The 23,466-nt window shown below is 43.6% G+C and overlaps 1 protein-coding gene across 10 annotated transcripts in view; it reads right to left on the bottom strand.

The window, feature by feature from the left end:
• The window catches only part of DOCK10 (dedicator of cytokinesis 10), a 280,915-nt gene that overhangs the window by 208,152 nt on the left and 49,297 nt on the right, over positions 1-23,466 (bottom strand). For 7 of the 10 annotated variants that reach the window (XR_003435547.1, XR_003435550.1, XM_027119899.1 and 4 more), the window contains exon 1: positions 1,587-1,763. The exons of 2 other annotated variants lie outside the window; for them this stretch is intronic. Coding sequence is in view for 6 of the 8 variants with exons in the window: in XM_027119899.1 (XP_026975700.1) it covers positions 1,587-1,748 (162 nt within the window). In the remaining 2 variants the exon portion in view is untranslated. Of the gene's footprint in view, positions 1-1,586; positions 1,802-23,466 lie in introns of those variants that run through there. One more of the 10 variants, XM_027119906.1, reaches the window with a different exon arrangement.

Below are 23,466 nucleotides of genomic sequence, written 5' to 3'. Positions count from 1 at the left end.
CGTATTTTACTCTGAGTGGTCCAACATTTCCATCAGACTTCTCATAAAAATTCACGCTTCTCAGTTTTATCATTATTTCCTTAGAGACGTGAACAGAGTGAAAAAGTATATTGGCTTTTGGAATAATTGATCGAAGTGTGACCTGAGGCTCTGGCGTTGGGCAGCTGTGTGATATAAACAAGGTATTCGATCTTTCTGAACCTGTTTTCCTCATCAATAAATCCATCATCACCTCATTTAATGTCAGTAAAGGTATCCTATGAATTAAAAGGATCTTTGAAAAAAACAGGGCATTGTTATTAAGTGAATGTATTATTTTTTATTTCTCAATTACTTTGAAATACAGTTTTAGGGGCAAATTTCTAGCTGCAAAATTTTATAGTCTAATTAGTAAAATTAGGAAAACTGACTGTTTTAATGACTGAGCTGGCATGAGTAATACACATGGCTATAGAATGTGTTACTGCTATTAAGAGTTAAACCTGGAGCACAAATGTGTCAACTCCTTTTAAATTTAATTTGTGAAAACTTATGGGAAAATGAGTATGAAAATATTCCCACTAAGTGTTTCCTCTTAGAGATCGTCATAGCCCAACAGTTGAAGAACAGTCTTGCCCTTTTGAAAACCAGATATTGATTTGTTGGAGAAATTGGCATAGAATGTTATAGCTTAGTATTCTGTCACTCAAAGGCAGGCTAAATGACTTTCATTTAAAAACTTTTAGTGTAACAGGTATTTATCATTCATTATTTACTGCATCCTTGATATCTGAACATTGAAATCTAAGAGAAAAAAGTCGATTGTGCCGAAACCACGCAGACTTCAACGCCTCCCCAATTTTGGAAACTTTAGCACACTACTTCCATCCCAACATTGAATTTCAGTGACTAGGCAAATCTCTCCCTGAACCTAAAGTAAGGAGAGACTAACCTCTACTTTATTCTTGCTGATCAAACAGACACACAAAGAAGGAGTAACACTATTATAATTAAAGCACGGACAAAAATGTAATTTGACAAGTGGCAAGAAACAGCTTTCTAATTAAAACACCATGCATTCCACAAAATTCTCAAAAACTTCATTCTGATTTTATGTGTAAGTTAAGCATTTTGGAAAGGCATTTCCACAGCAGCATTGGAAAGAAAGGCCTCAAATACTTTGAAGTTAGAGATCTAACTACCAACATTTACACAACTCGATGGGTTACATGTGATATAAAAATATCTATCTGGGGCTCTACTTTCAAATTTGTTATAAAATAAAATCCATTTAATTAAACAAGACTTCAAAATTTTCTGTTTCTGCACAAAAGTTAATAACAGCATACAAAATGTTAGGCAGAAGACAGTTTCTCAGAGACCAATAAACTGCACATTTTCATGACAGATCTAAGAGAAAGAAAACCAGTTCTCTGAATAATACAGGAAACAATTTTGAAAGATTTTCCCCAAACAGGAAAGCACAGTAGTAAACTCTAGGTCACACATTTCTTTATCTAAAGCTGAAAACCCAAACCTCGAATGGCAACCTCATTTCTATAATAACAGTTTCATCAACGGAGGCTGCTTTGCCACAGATACCATACCATTATGATGAGGGTTCTGGGTCTACTCATTTCATCGTCACTTTCCAGAGGCAAAATTTCATGGGATGGTTCCTCCTGGCGTCGTCTACAAATGTGTGGACAGCTCCTCTGGACCACAGAACGAAAAGCCTGAAGCAGAACAATGCTGGCAGCGCAGCCCATCGCTGCATCCTGGAGCCCACAAAATAACTTCTATGTTGATGCTATGTTTGAAAACAGTGGCTCCTTGTCCCTGAAAACAGCCTACATTGCAGCTGCAGCGAGCTCACTCTCCAATCACTTCCTTGAGCTCTGATCATCTGATCACTGCCAAATAGCTTGGATGCAGAGATGGGAAAGATTTGATCCACCGAAACTGAACACACTCAGGGATATTAGAGCATTTCGCTCAGACAGCATTGCTCAGTTCATTTCAAGAGCATGTTTCCTGTTCATTACAGTGATTCTCTTCGATTCTGGTTTCAGAGGTCTGAATAAATATATCTTTCCCTCTCAGACACTTAAACAAATCACTCTTTTTCACATTAAACAACTGAAAAATTGACTTCACACTAACATTTTTTTTTAAGGTAAATGAGTGTCATACAAAGAGTGACATGATTGTTTTCAAATGTGAAAACTTCCAGAAGTAAACTTTATTAGACACCTTACTAAGTGACTGGGGTTTTACTTATCAGAGCTCAGAAGTTCCAGAAATGAAATGGGCTCATCTGAAACATGCAGTCCGCTGAATCAAAACGATTTATCAAAAGTATGCACGCATTAACCAAACCCATGTGAGTGACACCAGTGTTCCCCCTGTGATTTCCTCTCAATAGCATGCTTGTTCTGTTCCCACACATGCAGTTCTGCAGCCTAATACATTTTTATATTTACACAGGCGGCTCGCAGGGCTGAAAATATCTCTATTACTGAGGTCAGGCAGGGAGCTCCACCAAGCTGACCTCTTCGGAAAAGCAGCTGTACAGCATTTTCACATCCTATCAGTAAGAATTCAAGGCTTCAGGAAGGACTTTGAGGTCTTTGGTAGTTAAGAGTCTAGGACTCCCTGACTCCTGTGAGACTAGTGACTTAGGAGGGAACCGGAGAGATGCTTAGAAGTCACGTGACCTGCCTGGAATGGCCTCAAGATCTAATGGTATACTCTAAGAGAACAGGACAGCAGGGTATGCTTGCACCAAAAATATCTCGTGGAAAATAGATTTTGCTTACAAATGAAGAAACTATGAAATCCCCGGTAGGATTTTTCAATGTCGAGATCTTTCCATTTAGCTAATCCTTTTGGTGTAACTCTTGGAGATTCAAAAATGTTTTCTTTGGTTTCTGGGCTCCGCAGAGCAGAGGGTGTTGCAGGAAGTTTGGAGGTTTGTTTTGCTCTAAGGTGTGACCCCAGTAAAGTGGCTTTCACAGAAGCCTCTAGCAGAAGGCTCAATTAGGCATTAATTGCTCTGTCATCTGTCACAACACAGCCTCGTTTTAATTGGTATGTTTGCCAGAGAAGTAAAACATTTTTTTTTCTTTTAAGAGGTACTGGCTACCAGTAGTTTTTCATCTCCCTATGTTTTCAGCAAACATATTTTAGTGCGGCTGGAAAAAGAAGAAAAAAATGCTAATGATGCTGGCAAGTCCCTGAACTCCCTCCGGACCTTTGTCAGAGTGCCCGGGTGCTAATCTAAACCATTTTTTTTACTCCAAACAACTAGGGCATTTACAGAAGAGAGGTTACAATTTAGCCTGTCTGGCCTGTGTATTGAATATCTATATAAATGGTGTCCACCAGAGACAAAGCATCGAGTGGGTTTCCATGATTATGAATGTGTCTTTTCAAACGGGATTGCTCCTCGGGGCTCCCTGGATGTCGGTGCTCACCCTGTCCACCCACTCCCATACCCCATGACCTATCACTCTCCACCCATTCTCTCGGGTTCTGGTCATCTGCTCATGACCGAACAGCTCGAATGCAGCAAGACACTGACTGGAGGTGCTTAAACACTCCAGCAACTCCTGTGGGGAACAGGAAAGGGAAGGTGGATCCCTCAGTTGCACACCATGGGCTTGGCAGGGAAGAGGCAGTTTGATACCAAATTCCTTTCTAGCCACCTCTCGCTAAGTCTGGCTAACCTCTAGCGTGGCTTTTGGAGTCAGATGTTTTGGCAGATGACAAAGTCTTGGGGGGAAAAAGCGATGTGCTTTCTAGCTATTAGAGTCCTGCTCTATTCATCGATCCCTGTTCTGCCTCTGAGGAATTCATCCCTGTTATTGATGGACTGCTATTATGGACAGAGTCTCAGAATTCTCTCTCTCTCTCTCTCTCTCTCTCTCTCAACTTCCATCATCAAGGAAAGGGAACCTCCAAGAATTAGTTTCTTGTGACTTCATTACACACTACAGTTACCCAATGGACAAGAGACCGGAAAGATGAAAATCAGAGAATAATAGCTGGACATACAGTCCAGCGTTTTATGAAAATTTTCAAACATGCAGCAAAATTGCAAGAAAGGGATCAGATTCTGAGCTCCAAGTTTGAAATAGTAAATTAAGCTGGAGGTGCGGTAGGGTGGGGGAAGAGACAGAAATCAACCCACAGACATAAGGGACCTTTTTTCCCTCACATTTGGCATAGATGTTGACACACAGGAAATAGTAAAAAAGGAAGAATCAGCTCCCCACAGGTGTCTGCCATTTTCTTTGAAGTATTAATAAAATGAATCATTAACTTGGCCTTCAAGCATTAAATGTGCACCGAACACTATTGCTGACAGCAGTACGTCATCTTAGAAAACAAACATGCCCTCAGATACAAATACTGTAATTGAGAAATGAAGTACGTATGTTTCCTTCCCTTCTTCCCAAAGTCCAAGTGAAGTGACCACAGAGCAGCATAAAAGGGAACATATTAATGACAGTGAGAAAGTTGGGGGCGGGATGGATCTTCGAGCAGATGAGAGTTTTCAGAGTTTCTCTGAAAGATGAAAAGTGAATATGGTCACATTGATCAATAACCAAAAATGAAGGATGAATAACAGCTTCCAGGGGAGGAGAAGGCCGTGCAAAGAGGAGCCACAGTTTTCAACAGAGCCCTGGAGGGGGCCCTCCAAGCTCGAGGAAAGTAGGCACTGGGTGTGAGAGAGTAGCTAGTGGACCCTACCCCTCACCCCAGCAGACAGAAGTTTAGAGCACAGTAGCTCTCTGCAGAAGGGCAAACGATTCCAGAATAAGTAGCCCAGGTGTCAGCTCCCCTTGGCCAGTGGAGGTGGGCATGTCTACAGCCTGCCCGCCTGGCTCACACACACTCTGAAGAAAAGATGGCAATGGGCACACCTGTCAGCTTGAGAGCTGAGAGGTATCAGTCTGAACCTAGTGAAGAAGGGGGCCTCTAGGACTTTTCTCCCTGTTCCCAGAGCTGGAGGGCAGAGCACTCAGGCTACCCAAACTAAGTAGAACCCTCCTTATATTTGGATTTAGTCATAGAGGAACTGACAGTGTATGTACTGAAACACACGGTCCAAGTCTAACTGATCCCGGTGGCAGCCTGGAGGAAGAGGTGGCAGCAGAAGGCAGTAGAAAGGCTCCCAGGGAGCTGCAGAGTCAGACACACTCCTGCTCAGTCAAGGCTCTGCCACCCATAAGCTGTGTGATCTCGAGCAAGTCGTTTAACCTCTCTGAGCCTTGAGAGTATCCGCTGTAACATGGAGATAATCCTTTCCACCTGTCAGGATGTCGGCGGGAGGAGAGTACCTGAAAAGACTGGTACAGAGGGACTTCCCCATGGCACAGTGGTTACGACTCCGCGTTCCCAATGCAGGGGGCCTGGGTTCGATCCCTGGTCAGGGAACTAGATCCCACATGCATGCTGCAACTAAGAGTTCGCTATGCCGCAACTAAGGAGCCGGCGAGCTGCAACTAAGGAGCCTGCCTGCTGCAATTAAGACCCGGTGCAACCAAATAAATAAAAAGACCAATAGAGAGCGTGGCCCGTAATCATCATTCACTGAGCAAGTGTGAGGCTACCTGTGCTGATGGGGAGGGTGAAAGCTCGGTCTCCTCCCCAAAGCCTCCAGGTTCGGCTTAAACATGACACTGCCCCCGAGAAGCCTCCCCTGACAGACCTTGTCTCACAGCCCGAGGTAATCAGGAAGCGCAGTCCTACCACTGCACCCTGTGGGCTTCTTTCCTAACACATAAGCTGAAATTACATTCCGATGGGTTTCATTTTTAAGAGCTGTCGTCCCCTCTCTGTAAGAGCTGGGATTGTGCTTCGTTCACTATAGGCCCTGTGTAACCATGCAGTAGATGCTCAGTGAATAATAACAATAACGAAACTTATAATAAAGCAAGCCCTTCCATAGCACTTCTTATGTGCCAGGCACAGTTCTACTTAATATTTACACACACATACTGATTCATTTACATCTCCATTATGAGATCGTGCTCTGATCACCCCCATTTTCCAAGTGAGGAAACTGAGGCACAGAGAAATTAAGTGACTTGCTCCTAGACTCACCGCTATTTAAGTGGCAGAGCCAGAATTTGAATTGAGTCTGAGCCTTTGAAAACCAATTCTGAAAGCCAAATATATGCCAAGTAAACCTTGTATCTTCCAAAGGTGGATTTATACCAGAGAAACATTTGGCACATGGCAAAGTGTAGGGATGCAACCCCGGAACATCCCCTGTGAGAGCTGGTTTGTCCTTCAGAGGAAAATTTGTGATGTTTCCTTGGATCACAGTTTCAGAAGGCAGCTAGTAGTGTCAGCAAGCTGTTTGGGGTGATAATTTAAACTGCATTTTAAAACATTTGAAAATGTAATGAATTTGATAAGATAATTTTTAAAAAGGTGTGCTGTGTTTACTATGTGAAGCAGTCATTGGCAGAAATGACTCACCTGTCGAAACTGGCTCTGAAAGCACACAGTTCGAACACGGAATTGATCGGCTTGCTTGGTAACTCCCTGATGCGACATCTGTCCTTACATACAAAGATGCTGGTTAACACCGGAATGCCCCAAGAGGCTACTTTGGGTCCAACAAGAATGAAGCCATCACCCTAGGACACCCTTTGAGCCTGGACATGGCTCCAGGAAGAAGCCTGCTGCCGCTCCCCCTGGAATCCATTGGAAGCTGACAGCCTGAACACCTTGCTGTTCACAGGGAACCAGCTTTTCTGGGCCAGCATGAGAATTTGGTGGGGACTATGAAATTGGTGGAGTGGAACTGCCCCCAGTCTTTGTTGCCCCCTCCTTCACCACCAGCACTATTCTATACAGAGTTGTGTGATGGAAAAAAACTGGAGATCAAGGTAGAAACTTCCATCCACTTCTTTAAGTTGGAGCACAGCCTTTCCATGGGAACTCAGTGCTTCGTGGAGTGAATCAATCAATCAATATGTAACGAAAACAAACTCCCCCTCTTCTTCCTCATCATTATCACCCTCAAAGTCTGAATCCTGCTGGGCTGCTTTGTAAATTTTCCAGAGGCTCAGCAATTGTTCCCAAGTGAAAGTGACCCCAAAGGAGGAGAACCCTCATAGATTAAAAGCAACTTGTGCGGGCTTCCCTGGTGGCGCAGTGGTTGAGAGTCCGCCTGCCGACGCAGGGGACACGGGTTCGTGCCCCGGTCCGGGAAGATCCCACATGCCGCGGAGTGGCTGGGCCCGTGAGCCATGGCCACTGAGCCTGCGCGTCCAGAGCCTGTGCTCCGCAACGGGAGAGGCCACAGCAGTGAGAGGCCCACGTACCGCAAAAAAAAAAAAAAAAAAAAGCAACTGGGGCTTTAACCCCAAGCTGAGTAAAACCAGGTCACGGACCTGACCACTTTCCCAGGGCAGGGATTAGAATGAATCTTTTAACTTGTCTGTTTCCAGATGGTAAGTCCCCTCAGGTATATAAACTCAATTAAATGGATAGGAGGGAGTCGATCAGTGCTTTCTTAGCTAGAAAGTGGAAAATACAACCCAGCGAAGTGATGCTCCCTGAGGCCCAGTGGCTCTTTATCAACTTGCATCTTTGCCTCTCCTGGTGCTACTTCTACTCAAGAGCTTGGGACTTGTCTATTTTGATAGTAACCATGACCTCTTTTTCCCCATCTGTGATTTGTAAAGTTCTCTTCTTTCAGCTTCTCTCTCTTCATTTTCACTTAATTATAGTGGCCTCCTCTTTACAGGCATCTTTCGCACGCGCTGACATTTATTGAGTTGTACAATTAATTAATCACTTTGGAAACAGGCACACTGTTCGTTCATTTAAGAAATCCAGGTGCTGCTGCCAATCTCTTCTTTGTCTTCATTTCCCTCCTTTTGGCACCAGCCCGGCTTAAAAGGAGAGTACTCTTCGGTTGGTACATTTAGATGCATCAGAAAATTATCCTGCATCCCTCTCTGGGGTGGCTTCCTCATCAGCAGCTTCCTGCAGAATGTGTGGATAACGTCAATGTTCCATTAATATCATACCTTACATTTCTCAGGCTTCTATGTTTGACTGAACGCTTGTCAGGTCAGAATAAATCTTTCTTATTCTTAGTAGAAGATGGTATAGTGTTGCAGTAAGACAAAGGCTCAGGAAGCAGACTGCCAAATTTAAATCCCTGTTGAGATACTTGCTACCTTTGTGACTTAAAGCAAACATTTTAAACCTCAGTTTCCTCATCTGTTAAACGAATGAGTACTCATGAGGATCTAATCGCCATGTCAGTGCCTGGCACAGTGCCAGACTCATGGTAAGTAAGTATTCAATACATGCGAGTTAGTTATTACTAGAAGAGAGAAGATCTAAGGATTTCAAACATTGCTTGCTTTTTCCCTGTCCCTTTCACAAGTGGTATGTTTAAAAAATCTCTGGACTCCTCCTTGTTGAGTAACACACGATGTTCCCTGTGTGATGGAGGAACGAGGGTATTGGGCATGCCTCCTCCGTGCTTTGAAGTTAGCTCCCATGGTAACATGAGACAAGTTCCATAACCCCTTCCCAGTGCTTTTCCATGAATAAACACATTTGAAATAATATAATAATACCTCACTTACCCAGAGGGCACTCATTTTGCAACCTCAACTATTCTGATCACAGCCAAGCCCCGGGAAGCAAGAGAAACAACCTCTGCAGGGCCAGAAAGAGACAGCACCCGATTCATTAATCTGGGAAGGTTACAGGAGTGGTTTAGAGGAGGGGTCTTTGTACATTTACCCATTTACAGCCACCTTAGACAGGATTCCAAAGAGGCTGCTGAACGAAGCTTGCAACAGCCTTTGACCAGAAGCACTGTAATTCTGACTTGCCTTGGTCCAGTGGGAACAGGGCCGAGCCACTTAGAACTGGAAGGATGTCCCTGATGAGGAATGGAGTGCTGACAGCCTCTAGCTTCTTCAGAGGGTCGCGGTGGTCCCAGCAATTAAACCAGCGGGCTACCGAGACCCACGCCACTAGATGGGGTTGCGGACTGTGTATCTGGAGCAGAGATGAGGGTTCGTGGTTCTAGCTTGGTACCTGGGAAGTGATTCGAAGTTTGAATCCTCTGAACCTTATTTTCCTCAATTTTACAACGGAACTAAGATGACCTCTTTTGCAGAGTTATTATAACAAAAGACATGCTATGTAGGAAACACTGGCATAGATGGTAGATTTTATCACTCTTTTACCTGCATTATTAATAAAACTATTATGTTTATTATCATTATTATTCCAAGAAAGTGCCAAAGAGGGTAAGTAACAGTCCTGTAAGTCAAGGTTCAACGCTAATACAGTCACATGTAAACACACAAACAAAAGAGAGAGCCTTGGCACTGGAATGAATTGGCAAGGTCAAGAGTGAGGTGAGGCAGGAAGCGTTCTTGGCTCCTTTACACCACCTAGTTGCCTGAGTCCAACTAACTTAAAGGTACAAGCACCCACAAAAGGAAGGGCTGACAAAACAGACTGACAAAAGTACAGGAAATCAGTATCCCTAGCATCTGGGACCATAAACATCATAAAGGTCGTAAATTGTACAGTGTTCTAGTCCAGGGCAATAATGAGAGCTCACGATAATGACACTGGTGCATCAGGAAAAGTCAAATTATGTCCAGGGGCGACAGCTTCAGAAGGAAGAGAAACCTGTGAAACATTCGAGATAAACTTCCGCCAGAGACTTGCTTTTAGTTTTTAAAAGTTTATGATTAAATGGGGTCAATTTTGTGATCTTCCCAAGTTAGCTATGTAAAAAATGTTCTCAGCTGAGGCTGGATCAATGAACTATTAACTGTACTTTCAGTACTTGTTCTATTTTATTTTCTGTGTTCATTTCTTACCCCTTTGAATTGTGGCCGGAATTAGCCACCCACGTCCTAAACATTCCAAGTTAAACCTCATTTACAATAAATCATGAATTGCTTTCCAAACATGAAAATGGCAGTCTTTTAAGTCATTTACAAATGTGCTTTCCAAACCAATTCAAGAGCTGAAAAGGATCGTGTCAACCTGAGCAAATCTCAACTCTGCATTCTTTGCCAGGACTCAGGGGAGCAGCCCAACATATAATTTTAGAATTGGTGCAAAGCACCCAGCTCAGGCTGTTGAAAGGAAATGAGGACAAAGCAAGGTTTAAACCCAGCAGGAGAAGGAGGGGCGGAGCTATATTCAAAAGATTAACTTGATAAGATAATGTTCAGCTTCTCTTTAAACCCTAAACTACAGGATGTGGATGCTTCAAGTTTGTGTTCCTATTATCTCCGGTTGCTGCTACTGACAAATGAAGCTACTGCAGTTCTGCAGGGTGACTTGGGTACCCTGCATTCCAGTGGGATGTGATGGCCACAGCAGGGGATGGGGTTTGGGCTCTGACACTAATTAAGACTTCAGACAGTCCTTGTTACTTCTCTCTCTCTGGATCTAAGTTTCCTTGTCCATAAAGTTAGAGAGTTAGAATAGATAAGCTCAGGTTCCTTCTAGGTCTAGGGTCTAAAAGCTTTCTCCAACTGCAGATTCACAAAGACCAATAACACATGTCTGGGCTTTGGGGTCAGTCACATATAAACATACAAACAAAAGAGGGGGAGATAGAAAGAGTTGTTGCTGGTATCTCTCACATTCCCCCTGCCAATATTTTTTTTAAAGGCTACAGTGAATCACAAACAATGTTGAAAAAGAGGTAAAAGCACTCTGAAGAGTGAGGGGGAGGAGGAAAACATTGGAACTGATGTAGTGGATGGGGGTGTCCAACGAAACCCATTTCCTTTTTTTGGTGATCAAGTCGTTGGCCAAGTGAGAAGCCAAAAGGACTTTATCCTACCTGCTCCCTTCCCTGATCCAGCCCAATAGCCAGAATCTTCACCACAATGAGCTCTAACAGGTACACAGCAACGCCCTATGGAGTGGAAGCAGGATGATGGTTGGGTGATGAACGGTTAAGACTCGGTTGGCTTTTCTCCAGAGGTTGATCCTTTTGGTGTCCCACAGATCTGAGCTTGTCACTACCTGTATTTGTGGCCCTGAGCAAACAACCTTTTTTTTTTTTTTTTTCGGTACGCAGACCTCTCACTGTCGTGGCCTTTCCCGTTGCCGAGCACAGGCTCCGGACGCGCAGGCTCAGCGGCCGTGGCTCACGGGCCCAGCCGCTCCGGGGCATATAGGATCTTCCCGGACCGGGGCACGAACCCGCGTCCCCTGCATCGGCAGGCGGACTCTCAACCGCTGCGCCACCAGGGAAGCCCTGAGCAAACAACCTTTTGATCTTCGTTTCCATCGCAGTGAAATGGGGGTGATGACAGTGTACCCCTACCTTATACGATGAGAAGGAGTAACTGAGATAATCCAAACGAAGGACTTAACACGCTCAACACCGTGCCCGGGACGGAGTAAGGACCCAATCAATAGAGAGCCTTTGCTATTTATGAACTCAACTCGGGGACTTTCCGAGTTGCCAGCCACACACCCAGTGAGGCAGTGTGCCTCTCACTGCTGGGCGACATTAGGAGTCATGGAGAAACAGAAAACCTCCCCTAGTAGGAGAAATCTCTAGGCCCCCAGCATTTTAGAAGAGAAGAATGCGAGACAGAATACAGGATGTTAATGTTTACCCTTTAGGCAAAGTATTGTCATCCTGTTTTCTATTCAGGAGCAGAAAGGAACAGGAGGAAGACACATTTCAGGGAACTGAATTCTGACTACCCTCCCTCCCCTTCGCCCACTGTGACCCCTACCCAAGGAGGACACGGGAGCCCTGCCCTGCACTGAGGAGGGGCTACAAAAGCCCTGCCCAGCCTGTGGCCAGCTTAACATCAGCCTGGGCGACACAGTCCTTGCTGGAGCCGGAAGCAGCCCGGCACGTGGCCGAGCTGCCAGCAAACAAAGCCGCAGTGCCAATGGCCATTTTCCTCAGGGCTGCTGGATTCCGTGAGGCTGCTATGCTTCTACTCTGAAAGACCCTGAAACCTGGCCATACAAGGATTTCCCAAAGTCAACTGCCTGTGCCCTTAGGTCTTTAGAAGTATATGTGCGATCAGGATAGGATTCTATTACATTCCTCAAAGGCAATGCCAGATATCTCAGTGCAAATCTTAATAAAGATTTAATGTGCACCCAACCAAGGGATGAAGAGAAGGAATTTCCGATGAATATATTTTGGCTTTTAAAGCAGTCTATCACTACACATCTATGAATAAGGACGTAGCGTTTCAGATCACTTTGTAATTCATTTAATATATCAAATTTATTTTGAAAGGAATAGCCTAACAATTTATATTATGACCACCTTTGTAGGAGGTAATGGGGCTATAAGCTTAAGAAGCAAGTGTAGGGCTTCCCTGGTGGCGCAGTGGTTGAGAGTCCGCCTGCCGATGCAGGGGACACGGGTTCGTGCCCCGGTCCGGGAAGATCCCACGTGCCACGGAGCGGCTGGGCCCGTGAGCCATGGCCGCTGAGCCTGCGCGTCCGGAGCCTGTGCTCCACAACGGGAGAGGCCACAACAGTGAGAGGCCCACATACCGCAAAAAAAAAAAAGAAGCAAGTTTAACCTTGTCATCAGAGGCAGTACTGTCTAGTATATGTGCTGGGCATGGAGGACTCCGCAGAACTCCAGCCTGGTTTTGAAAGTCAGGTCTGTGTCTTCCTAGCTTGAAAATCTTCAGCAACTCACGTGACTCTTCTTCACTTTCAGACCCACCTCAGAGGACTGCTGTGAGAATTAATAGAGATAATGCATGTAAATTACATACGTGATATGTTAACGGCTGTTTTGGAACGGTGCTGCAAGGTCCCATCACCTGGTATTGATGTACAGCCATGGTTTCAGATTTCTACGTATTTCCGTGCAAAGGCGGACCTACCCACCTGTGACAAACTCTGGATGAGATGGTGTGTGATCAGGAGGGCCCTTGGAATACTACTTTTAGTTATGACAGGAAGTGGACGTTGGTACACTGGTGATGAAAACATGGCTAACTGTGTGAATCTTAGTAAATTCATCATTTTCAGGATGTGGAAAGTGACCATGGCTGCATTTTAAACTTTTTTGTGTTTTTTTCTTTTTCAGGAAAAGGTATTGTATATGAGGGAAGGTTTTTAAGTATGCATTGCTCACACCTGTGGCCATCAACGCGCTTTAGCGTGAAAAGGACACTACTGATTTTCAAAATTCAATTTTGACAAAAACCAAGTCTGTTTAGATGAGGTGCACTTGTACGTGGCGTAGTTGCTCTTAGGCCTTTTAGCCAGTTTTGTCATTGATACTATTTGTTTCACTGGAATTGATTGTGGGATAATTTGAGTCAACGGGTAAGTTGTCCAAAATAAAAGGCCGGGCCATTACTTGGCTCAACCATTTCTCCTTCAATAAAATTCTTGCTCAAGTCTTTTGTACCAAATGGCTCACATCTTCCAGCCCTTAAAATAAATTTCTCTTAAGTCTTCTACCCACTCCAGCAAGCACCCCATCTCTCTCCTCTCCTTTCCAGCCCCACATGATAAAAGCTCACGCTATAGCTGGGGGTCAGATGCAGTGGGACCTGGTGCTCACCAGGGGTGGGGATGGGGGCGAAAGAGGATAAGCTGCCCCGTGCGACACAGAATATCAGAACTAAATCAGCAGCAAATAAATCCTAAAGACGACGCATCCATCAAAACTTAAGGGGACCGGTAAACATGAATCAGAACACAGCGGTTTACAGGCTGGCATGAGGGGTCTGACGCCAGAGTCCGAGTCCTGGCTCAGCCACGGATCATCAATGTGACGATGGATAAGGGACTTCACGTCTCGGTGTCTCATCTGTAAACTGAGGAAAGTAAGTGTGGTAACAGTTACAGTGGCCATATAATTGACCGTCCAAACCAGGACCCTTTTAGAGGGTGCTATTAATAATGATGCCAAGACATGAGGCATAAATAGGGGCTATGCACAGACAAACTCGGATGCACGGTCACCTTGGTGATAATTTCTAACATGTATGATTGCTATGAAAATCAAATAAGGTAAAAAAGAATCAGATAAGGTAATCCATGTGAAATCATTTAGGCGAGTGTTTGGTATAACAGTGTCAATAAATGTTAGTAACATGAGCAGGACTTAAGGGTCGAGGGGTCCAGTTTGAACAACATGACAATAAGTGCTGAGCAGCTTTCGATGTTGGTTCTTCATGGAGGTGGTTGGCTTGCAAGGAGAGCACATTTCAGGCTGGCAGGGGATGTGGGCTCCAGACATGAGGCTGGAGGAGGGGTAGGAACAAGGTCTGAGGCTTCATTAGTCATGCTGACTGAGCTTAGGGGCAGGAGAAGGAAAGAAAAGAGTTCCAACTTAGCGTTCATGTGGCGTCCCAAGAACCAGATTTCCTCTATACCTGGGATCCCTAAATCCTCACTTCTACCTTCAAAATCTACTCTAACCCCCCAAAGGCCTATTTCCACATTTCCATCTAGATATTCCGTGCCCTGCCAAGTTCAACATTGCCTTTGGGCTTTGTTTCTGAGTCACCTCTGCCTTGCAACTGTCCTGTTTTTTTTTTTTTTAAATTTTATTTTTTACTTTGTATTGGAGTATAGTTGATTCACAGTGTGTTGGTTTCAGGTGTACAGCAAAGCGAATCAGTTATACATATACATATACCTATTCTATTTCAGATTGTTTTTCCATATAGGTTATTATAGAATGTTGGGTAGAGTTCCTCACACTATACAGTAGGCCCTAGTTGATTATTTATTTTATATGTAGTAGTGGTCCTCTTGGTTTTAATGGCTGCGTCATTGTTCCTCAGACTTTGGGGTAACCTTTGCTACCTCCTTCTTCACAGTCATCCACATGCAACGGGCAACAAGTCCAGCTCACAGGCACTGCTGACAGAGGCCGGGAGGACAGGAATCAGACAGCAGCCTGTGCTGGGAATACATGCGAAACCCAGGCCTGATGACGCAGGTGGCTCATCTCAAGAACAGTGAGCCCGAGAATTGAAGTCCAGAACTCCCAGCAAGCCAAGGAGGACCAGAGCAGAATCCAGAAAGAGAGTCACTACCAGACATGCCATGTGATTCAAAGCCACGAGAGGATTTTAGATCTGGAGACAGATTCCCAGAGGCGAGACCGGGGTCCAAAAGAGAGTGGTGAGCCCAAGGGGGCTCCAGAAGAGAGGGATGTGGGTGTGTAGGCTTGGGGATATGGACAACATTCTGTGGAACAAACACGCGTCTCTCCAGCTGTCTCTTGTCTGTGTTTCCCCCAGTATAGGTTCCAAAATCTGTGAAGGTCTGTACCCTCAGATCTCCCAGGGACTTGTGAACACAGCTGCACGTCTCAATTCCTAGCGCCACCCAACGCCAGCTCTAGTTCTTATTACTTGCAATCTCATGGTATTCCAAGAGCCAGACACTGATGATTTAAAAATGGCAATCTAGGGCTTCCCTGGTGGCGCAGTGGTTGGGACACCGCCTGCCGATGCAGGGGACACGGGTTCGTGCCCCGGTCCGGGAAGATCCCACATGCCACAGAGCGGCTGGGCCCATGATGGCCGCTGAGCCTGTGTGTCCGGAGCCTGTGCTCTGCAACGGGAGAGGCCACAACAGTGAGAGGCCCGCATACCACACACACACACAAAAAATGGCAATCTAAAAATAAATGGCAATCTATTTCCAATTTCCAATTAGAGTTACATGTTACATGAGTTATAAGTTTTCTATGTATTTTCTTAATATTTTGCTTCTCTTACTGCTTGTCTGTGAGTCAGCACGAGCAGATGAATGAAAATGAATGAACAAGTGGCAAACGAAGTTACTAAAATCATTCGGAAGCATCTGGTTTTACTTGGCTCAGCACCTTGGTGCTATTTGTATTATTGTTGTGCTTTTAAAATGTTTACTCACATCCTGCCTACATTCTCCCTAGCGTCAGAAGCAAGGCCTATCTCTGCGCACTCTCTGGCATCTTGCTCCGTCCATCATTCCCCTCCCCCTCTACTGGCTCCTTCCCCTCGGCAGCATAAAAGCTTCTCCCACAGATTATATAAACAAACTAAAAAAAACCTCTTTCAACCCTGAAAATTCTATGGCTACCGCACTCTCTCGCCTTCCCTCACAGGCAAACAACTGGAAAGCATCATCTAAAGACCCTATTTCTTTCCTTCCTCTTTTCCCATTCTTTCCTAACCCCCCGGCACCCACTTCATCGAACTCTCTTCACCAAAGGGTCACCAGTCAGCCCAGCCATGTGATTTCTAGATGGAAAAAAGATTGCTGACATCCTTCAATGTACTTTTTCTCTTACAAAACTGTTCTTGAAATATCACTCACAGCATGAAATTTCACATGCAAACCTTCAAGGTTGCTTCCACATGGCTATCCCAGGGAGCAAGTTCAGCTTAATGAGGTGTTAATATGTCAACTTTCCTTCCTCCCTCCCTCCTTTCCTTCCTAATAAGCATGGAAAGAAGAAAGGAAGGGAGGGAGGGAGGGAAGAAAGGAAAGGAAGAAGTTTTCTCCATTTAATGAATATTTACTAAAGGTGAGTCTGTGCCAGGCACTGTCCCAGGCTCAGGCGATAGAGCAGTGAACACGGACGTGAGAGCTCTTGCCCCTCGGGGCTCACATTCTGATGTCAGTCTCAAATAAAATATGATTTCCTCTTAGGAAAAGCTTACCCGTAAATACCATGATGGTATTTAGGATTCTCTAGCCTAAAATGAGCACTGCCTGGTGTAATGTCCGTAATTTCAGAGGAGAAAAATTAAGCCCAAAGAAGCAACTTTTCCCAGGTCTCCAACCTGATAGTTACTATCTGACAATACACAGAGTAAATATTAGAATTTATTTTATTGCATGCCAAGTACTTGGAAAAACTCAGCGATGGATTGAAAGCTTTATTAGTGTGATGTAACAGGTTCCCTCTGACGGCTCTTCAGAATGCACCCTGCTTGGCGTCACAAGGTGCTGATGCAGTCACTGTTAAATTGGCAAGTGACCTTAAATTAGAAAACTACGGTCTATCAAAGGGTAAGAAAATGTGGCTTTTCATGTCATACAATTTATATGCAAAAATACTGCTGGCCCCAAGGAGCTGATGCATGGTGAGTCTTCTGAAGCTACACAAATTATGTCCTATTGTTTATAAAAAAGTCCTGGGGTCACTCAAGCTATACACACACATACACACACACACAATTACTAGCTTCACAGGTCACGCTTCAGTCTCATCGCTGCAGTTTCTAATGGTTCGTGGGTCTGGTTTCTAAAAACACAAGGAAAGAATCATGACCTCTGAGGAACTCTTAGTGTTGGGAAATATATATTCTGTTTATTACAGTCATTAATGGAATTGTGCTTTCTGCGTATGGAAGACCAAAAGGTAAATGCTTTAACAGCGCAAGAAACAACCCACTTTATTCCTCCTTTTATTCCTCCTCTCTCTTCTTTTTTCTTTATTTTGGTAAGAACGCTCAACATGAGATCTACCCTTCTAATTAATGTTTAAGTGTACAGTACAGTATTGTTACCTATGGGCACAATGTAGTACAGCAAATCTTGAGAACCTACTCATCTTACAGAACTGAACTTCATACCCATTGATTAGCAACTCCTCTTTCCCCCTCCCCACTTTAAAAAATGAATAGATGTATTTTTTAGAGTGACCAAGCCCACTTTTAAACTGTTTTGTTTTGAGCACTTCCTGTCCACAGCTCATGGAAAGTGATACCGCCAATTCTGCTAGGAGGCCAACAGAATTTCAACACAGTCACAACATCTGGAGGGTGTCTTTGCCAAAAGTAGGGCAGGATCAAGGGACTGGAATGTGAGTCCATGTGCCAGCCATGGCCTCTCTGCATTTCCTTTAGAGAAAGGGGCTTCGGAACAGTGCTCTAGCTGTTCCTAGAAAGAAAAGCAGTTACTAGAAAGTGATGTGTTAATTTGGCATTGAAGGAGTTAACCTACTGAACCGGTTTAGTGCTGTTGCCTGCCAACAGTGGGGAGGCAAAGATTATTATGAGAAGTGGCATCTTATCAGCATTTTTATTAAAAATTTTTTTTTAACTTTTTATTTTATATTGGAGTATAGTTGATTAACAATGTGTTAGTTTCACGTGTAAGGCAAAGTGGTTCAATTATACATATACATGTATCTATTCTTTTTCAAATTCTTTTCCCATTTAGGTTGTTACATAATATTGAGCAGAGTCCCCTGTGCTACACAACAGGACCTTGGTTGCCATCCATTTTAAATACGGCAGTGTGTACATGTCAATCCCAAACTCCCTAACTATCCCTTCCACCCACCCTTCCCGTCTGGTAACCATAAGTTCGTTCTCTAAGTCTGTGAGTCTTAACAGCATTTTTAAATGATTAGCTTTAAAGTTACTGGTTAGCTAGTAATAGTAGAAGTAATAATAGTAGTAGTTTCGGCAATCTTTCAGAGTATATGTATTTAGCAATAGGTATAGAGAAGGCAAGAGCAGGTGCCGGGGATGTTGCTAAGCCATGGGCAGGGCTTACCAGAGGTGTGCAACGGTGTACAGCAAATCGCCTAAAATCGAGTTTTATTCAAAGCATTGGGTTGGCCAAAAAGTTCATTCGGGGTTTCCTGTAACTGATGAAAACCCCGAATGAACTTTTTGGCCAACCCAATACTATGAAAGGTCAGAAAGGGGCAGTTAATTCGGCCAGGACAGTTAGATATGGTTTCTTTAGAGGCTAAAAGATTTGAGCGGCATTATGAAGGATGGTTAAAAGACGTTTGGGAAGTGAAGTGCGGAAAAGGGTTTCAATCATGAACTGCTGTGCCCCTCTTGAAGGCATCCCACCTATGCAGACGGACGCACTTCTCTGCCTGAGGCTGAAATCTTTTACTATAAGCACTGCCCCCTGGTGTCCACTGTGAGAAGAGGCCTCAAGTGCAAACGTTCATCCTCTTTGCCATATTGCTCTATAAGAATGACCAATGTGTCATCCTCAGCATCATTTCTTCAAGTTTCATCCCTAAGTCGTACAATGAATAAAGGTGAGCGCTGACCAGGAACTGCGATAATAACAATAACAACCACACGCAAAGCTTTCTCAATGAGTTTACGCAGAAATAAATCTGCTTCTTCTTAGGGCCCTTTATTGACTGACGTGAAGAGAATTACTTCCATTTATTTCTTCGGCCTTAGTGGCTGAGATCTGGTCAACCGTTCAGCTCTCTTTAACTGACGAGTAGACTGAGATACAGAAAGTGTTTCAGAGACTGCTTATCACAGTGTGACAACAGCTGGGCCACGCCTCAAGGAGTTGGTCATCGGCTCAGGCAGACAGAAAGATGCATCCACATATGCAGAAGGAAAGGAATCAGTAGATAGCCTCTCATTACCCACAGCTCCCAGGAAGGGCTTTGAGTGTTGTTAGATGCTCAGAACCCACTGAAGAGTCGGTAAGAACAATGTCAGTGCAGACTGCCCTGGGGTGGACAGGTGAGAACCGAGGAATGAGCAGGGAAAGTTTTAGAAGGTGTCAAATGCCATCTCTAATTAAGAATGGAAAGGAATTTCAGGAGGTTACAGTTACAGTTTGGAGTAAATATCCTCAAGGACAGTTTGAGCTTTCTGAGGGTGGGAGGTGGGCCTTTGTTCCACCATATTCCACCAGAAGATGGATCTCAGCAGCAGAACTATCTCTGGCAGTGCAATGCTCTCAATTAGGGTCAGAGTGGAGACACCCAATCCTGAAGTCATGTTTTACTGATTGCGTTGACTTCACGTTTAATCAAATGAACCTTTTGTTCAAAAAACACATATCCAAAGCACAGACACACTCTCCGTTGATTTTAGTTTCAAATAAAAGGTTTTATCTAAAAGCAGTCCTGTTCCAAATTTTATGGAGTGGAGTCAATGGTATTTCATTAGCATCCTTGATCCCTAATGACTTTCCTTCTCTGCTAAAACTACAAGAAATATTGTCTTGAAAGTTCTATGAGATGCATTTATCCTGATAATATAAGGTCAATGACTTCCAAGCCACTTTGGGGAGAAAAGCCACGTTTTTTCCTGTGAAATGCTCAAAGGCAACTAGAGACTTATATCTGCTCCTCAGGCCTAATCATAACAGAGCCCACTGTTAAGTTTGGTAAGTCTATGGAAAGTAAATATTAGAATGACAAAACCAAGAAGCTATTTGATAATCCTAAAATTGATGATGACTAACATTTCTTGAACATGTCTTATTCACTTAGCATTTTCTTATTTAATCTGTGATGTAAGCATATGATTAGCTCTCATAGTGGGTTTAATGTGGTGTTCAAAAAGATACGTCCTCGGGCTTCCCTGGTGGCGCAGTGGTTGAGAGTCTGCCTGCCGCGGTTCATGCCCCGGTCCGGGAAGATCCTACATGCCGTGGAGCGGCTGGGCCCGTGAGCCATGGCCACTGAGCCTGCGTGTCTGGAGCCTGTGCTCCGCAACGGGAGAGGCCACACCAGTGAGAGGCCCGCGTACCGCCGAAAAAAAAAAAAAAAAGAAAGAAGCAAGGAAAGATCTGCCCTGAGAAGAACACTCAGAGGGAGGACAGACCTGCTGACCACTAGATTTGCTGACTACTTCTGACCTGTGAGAAACTTCTGGTGTTGTAAGCTGCCCATTTGTGGTAACTGGTTATGGTAGCCCTGGGACACTAATGCATCCCTATTTTAAAGTTGAGAAACCCGAAGCTCAGAGAGGTCAAATAACTTTCCAGGGCCACATGGCTAGCATTAATATATGGTAGAGCCATGTTTGAACTTATCTTTCTGACTCAAAAATCTGGGCTTTAAGCATAAAGCCACAGGCCTGGTTTAACAGTCTAGGGAGCATTTGTTTTCCTAAGAAAAAACCAAGAATGACGAGAGTGTTGATGCAGAGTTTCAGGGTAGCCTTTCCAGCAGCTTCCCGCCTTCAGAATCAATTGCTTGCATTAAAAGAGCCATTAGGGTCTGTTCATCAGCAATTCAGTCCACGTGTGGCCCTGCTTCCCGATTCAGGGATGAAGCCGCTCTACACTTGGCCCCCAAAGTAGCAATCCTGGCCTTGCTCTATTTCTCTCATCATATATATAATCACCTTTAAGCATGCTGGGCAGTAATACAATGGAGGATGAACATTAAATTCAATCCATAAAGAGCCTGAAATCAATCAGGCCCTTCATGAAACTAATTTTAGAAAAGAGGTCATTAGATGTATTAGAATCAATTCAGAAGTGAATTGAGAAACGGGATCTCATGTTCGCTTTAGAAAAAACTTTTTTTCAAGAGATAGAATTATGACCTTACACCAGAGGAGGACAGCACCACAAAAAAACTAGAGAGCTTTGGTTGTTCTCTTCCTTTTTTTTTTAATATACATATTTTTTTCCTTTTTCTCCTTTTGTGAGTGTGTATGTGTATGCTTCTTTGTATAGCTTTGTATAGCTTTGCTTTGTATAGCTTTGCTTTTACCATTTGTCCTAGGGTTCTGTCTGTCCATTTTTTTTTGTTTATTTTTTTTAGTATAATTTTTAGTGCTTGTTTTCATTGGTGGATTTGTATTTTGGTTTGGTGGCTCTCTTCTTTCTTTCTTTTTTTTTACTTTTTTATTTTTTTAATAATATATTTTTCACTTTTTATTTTAATAACTTTATTTTATTTTTCTATCTTTCTTTTTTTCTCTCCCTTTTCTTCTGAGCCATGTGGCTGACAGGGTCTCAGTGCTCCGGAGTGGTGTCAGGCCTGGGCCTCTGAGGTGGGAGAGCAGAGTTCAGGACATTGGTCCACAAGAGACCTCCCAGCTCCATGTAATATCAAATGGCAACAGCTTTCTCAGAGATCTCCATCACAATGCAAAGACCCAGCTCCACTCAACGACCAGCAAGTTACAGTGCTGGACACCCTATGCCAAACAACTAGCAAGACAGGAACACAACCCCGCCCATTAGTAGAGAGGATGCCTAAAATCATAAGTTCACAGACACCCCAAAACACACCACCGTATGCAGTCCTGCCCACCAGAAAGACAAGATCCAGCCTCATCCACCAGAACACAGGTACCAGTCCCCCAGACCAGGAAGCCTACACAACCCACTGAAGCAACTTTAGCCACTGGGGGCAGACACCAAAAACAACGGGAACTACAAACCTCCAGCCTGTGAAAAGGAGACCCCAACACAGTAAGTTAAGCAAAATGAGAAGACGGAAAAATACACAGCAGATGAAGGATCAAGGTAAAAGCCCACCAGACCAAACAAATGAAGAGGAAATAGGCAGTCTACCTGAAAAAGAATTCAGAGTAATGATAGTAAAGATGACCCAAAATATTGGAAATAGAATGGAGAAAATACAAGACACATTTAACAAGGAACTAAAAAAACTAAAGAGCATACAAACAATGATGAACAACACAGTAAGTGAAATTTAAAATTCTCTAGAAGGAATCAGTAGCAGAATAACTGAGGCAAAAGAAGGGATAAGTGACCTGGAAGATAAAACAGTGGAAATAACTACGGAAGAGCAGAATAAAGAAAAAAGAATGAGAAGAATTGAGGACAGTCTCAGAGACCTCTGGGACAACATTAAATGCACCAACATTTGAATTATAGGGGTCTGAGAAGAAGAAGAGAGAAAAACAGGGACTGAGAAAATATTTGAAGAGATTATAGTTGAAAACTTCCCTAATATGGGAAAGGAAATAGTTAATCAAGTCCAGAAAGCACAGAGAGTGCCATACTCCTTGGATAAATCCAAGGAGAAACATGCCAAGATACATATTAATCAAACTATCAAAAATTACATACAAAGAAAAAATATTGAAAGCAGTAAGGGAAAAGGAACAAATAACATACAAGAGAATTCCCATGAGGTTAACAGCTGATCTTTCAGCAGAAACTCTGCAAGCCAGAAGGGACTGGCAGGACATATTTAAAGTGATGAAAGAGTAGAACCTACAACCAAGATTATTCTACCCAGCAAGGATCTCATTCAGATTCAACAGAGAAATTAAAAGTTTAACAGACAAGCAAAAGCTAAGAGAATCAAGCACCACCAAACCAGCTTTACAACAAATGCTAAAGGAACTTCTCTGGGCAGGAAACACAAGAGAAGGAAAACACCAGCAATAACAAACCCCAAACAATTAAGAAAATGGTAATAGGAACACACATATCAATAGCTACCTTAAATGTAAATGGATTAAATGCTCCAACCAAAAGACACAGACTGGGTGAATGGATACAAAAACAAGACCCGCATATATGCTGTCTACAAGAGACCCACTTCAGACCAAGGGACACATACAGACTGAAAGTGAGGGGATGGAAAAAGATATTCCATGCAAGTGGAAATAAAAAGAAAGCTGGAGTAGCAATTCTCATATCAGACAAAATAGACTTTAAAATAAAGACTATTACAAAAGACAAAGAAGGACTCTACACAATGATCAAGGGATCAATCCAAGAAGAAGACATAACAAT

This window comes from Aethalodelphis obliquidens, unplaced genomic scaffold (assembly GCF_003676395.1).
Source record: "Aethalodelphis obliquidens isolate GAN/ISIS:26980383/991018 unplaced genomic scaffold, ASM367639v1 scaffold2, whole genome shotgun sequence".
NCBI classification, from domain to species: domain Eukaryota; kingdom Metazoa; phylum Chordata; class Mammalia; order Artiodactyla; family Delphinidae; genus Aethalodelphis; species Aethalodelphis obliquidens.
Note: the sequence above shows the minus strand (reverse complement) of the source record. Positions and strands in the feature narration are given on the sequence as shown.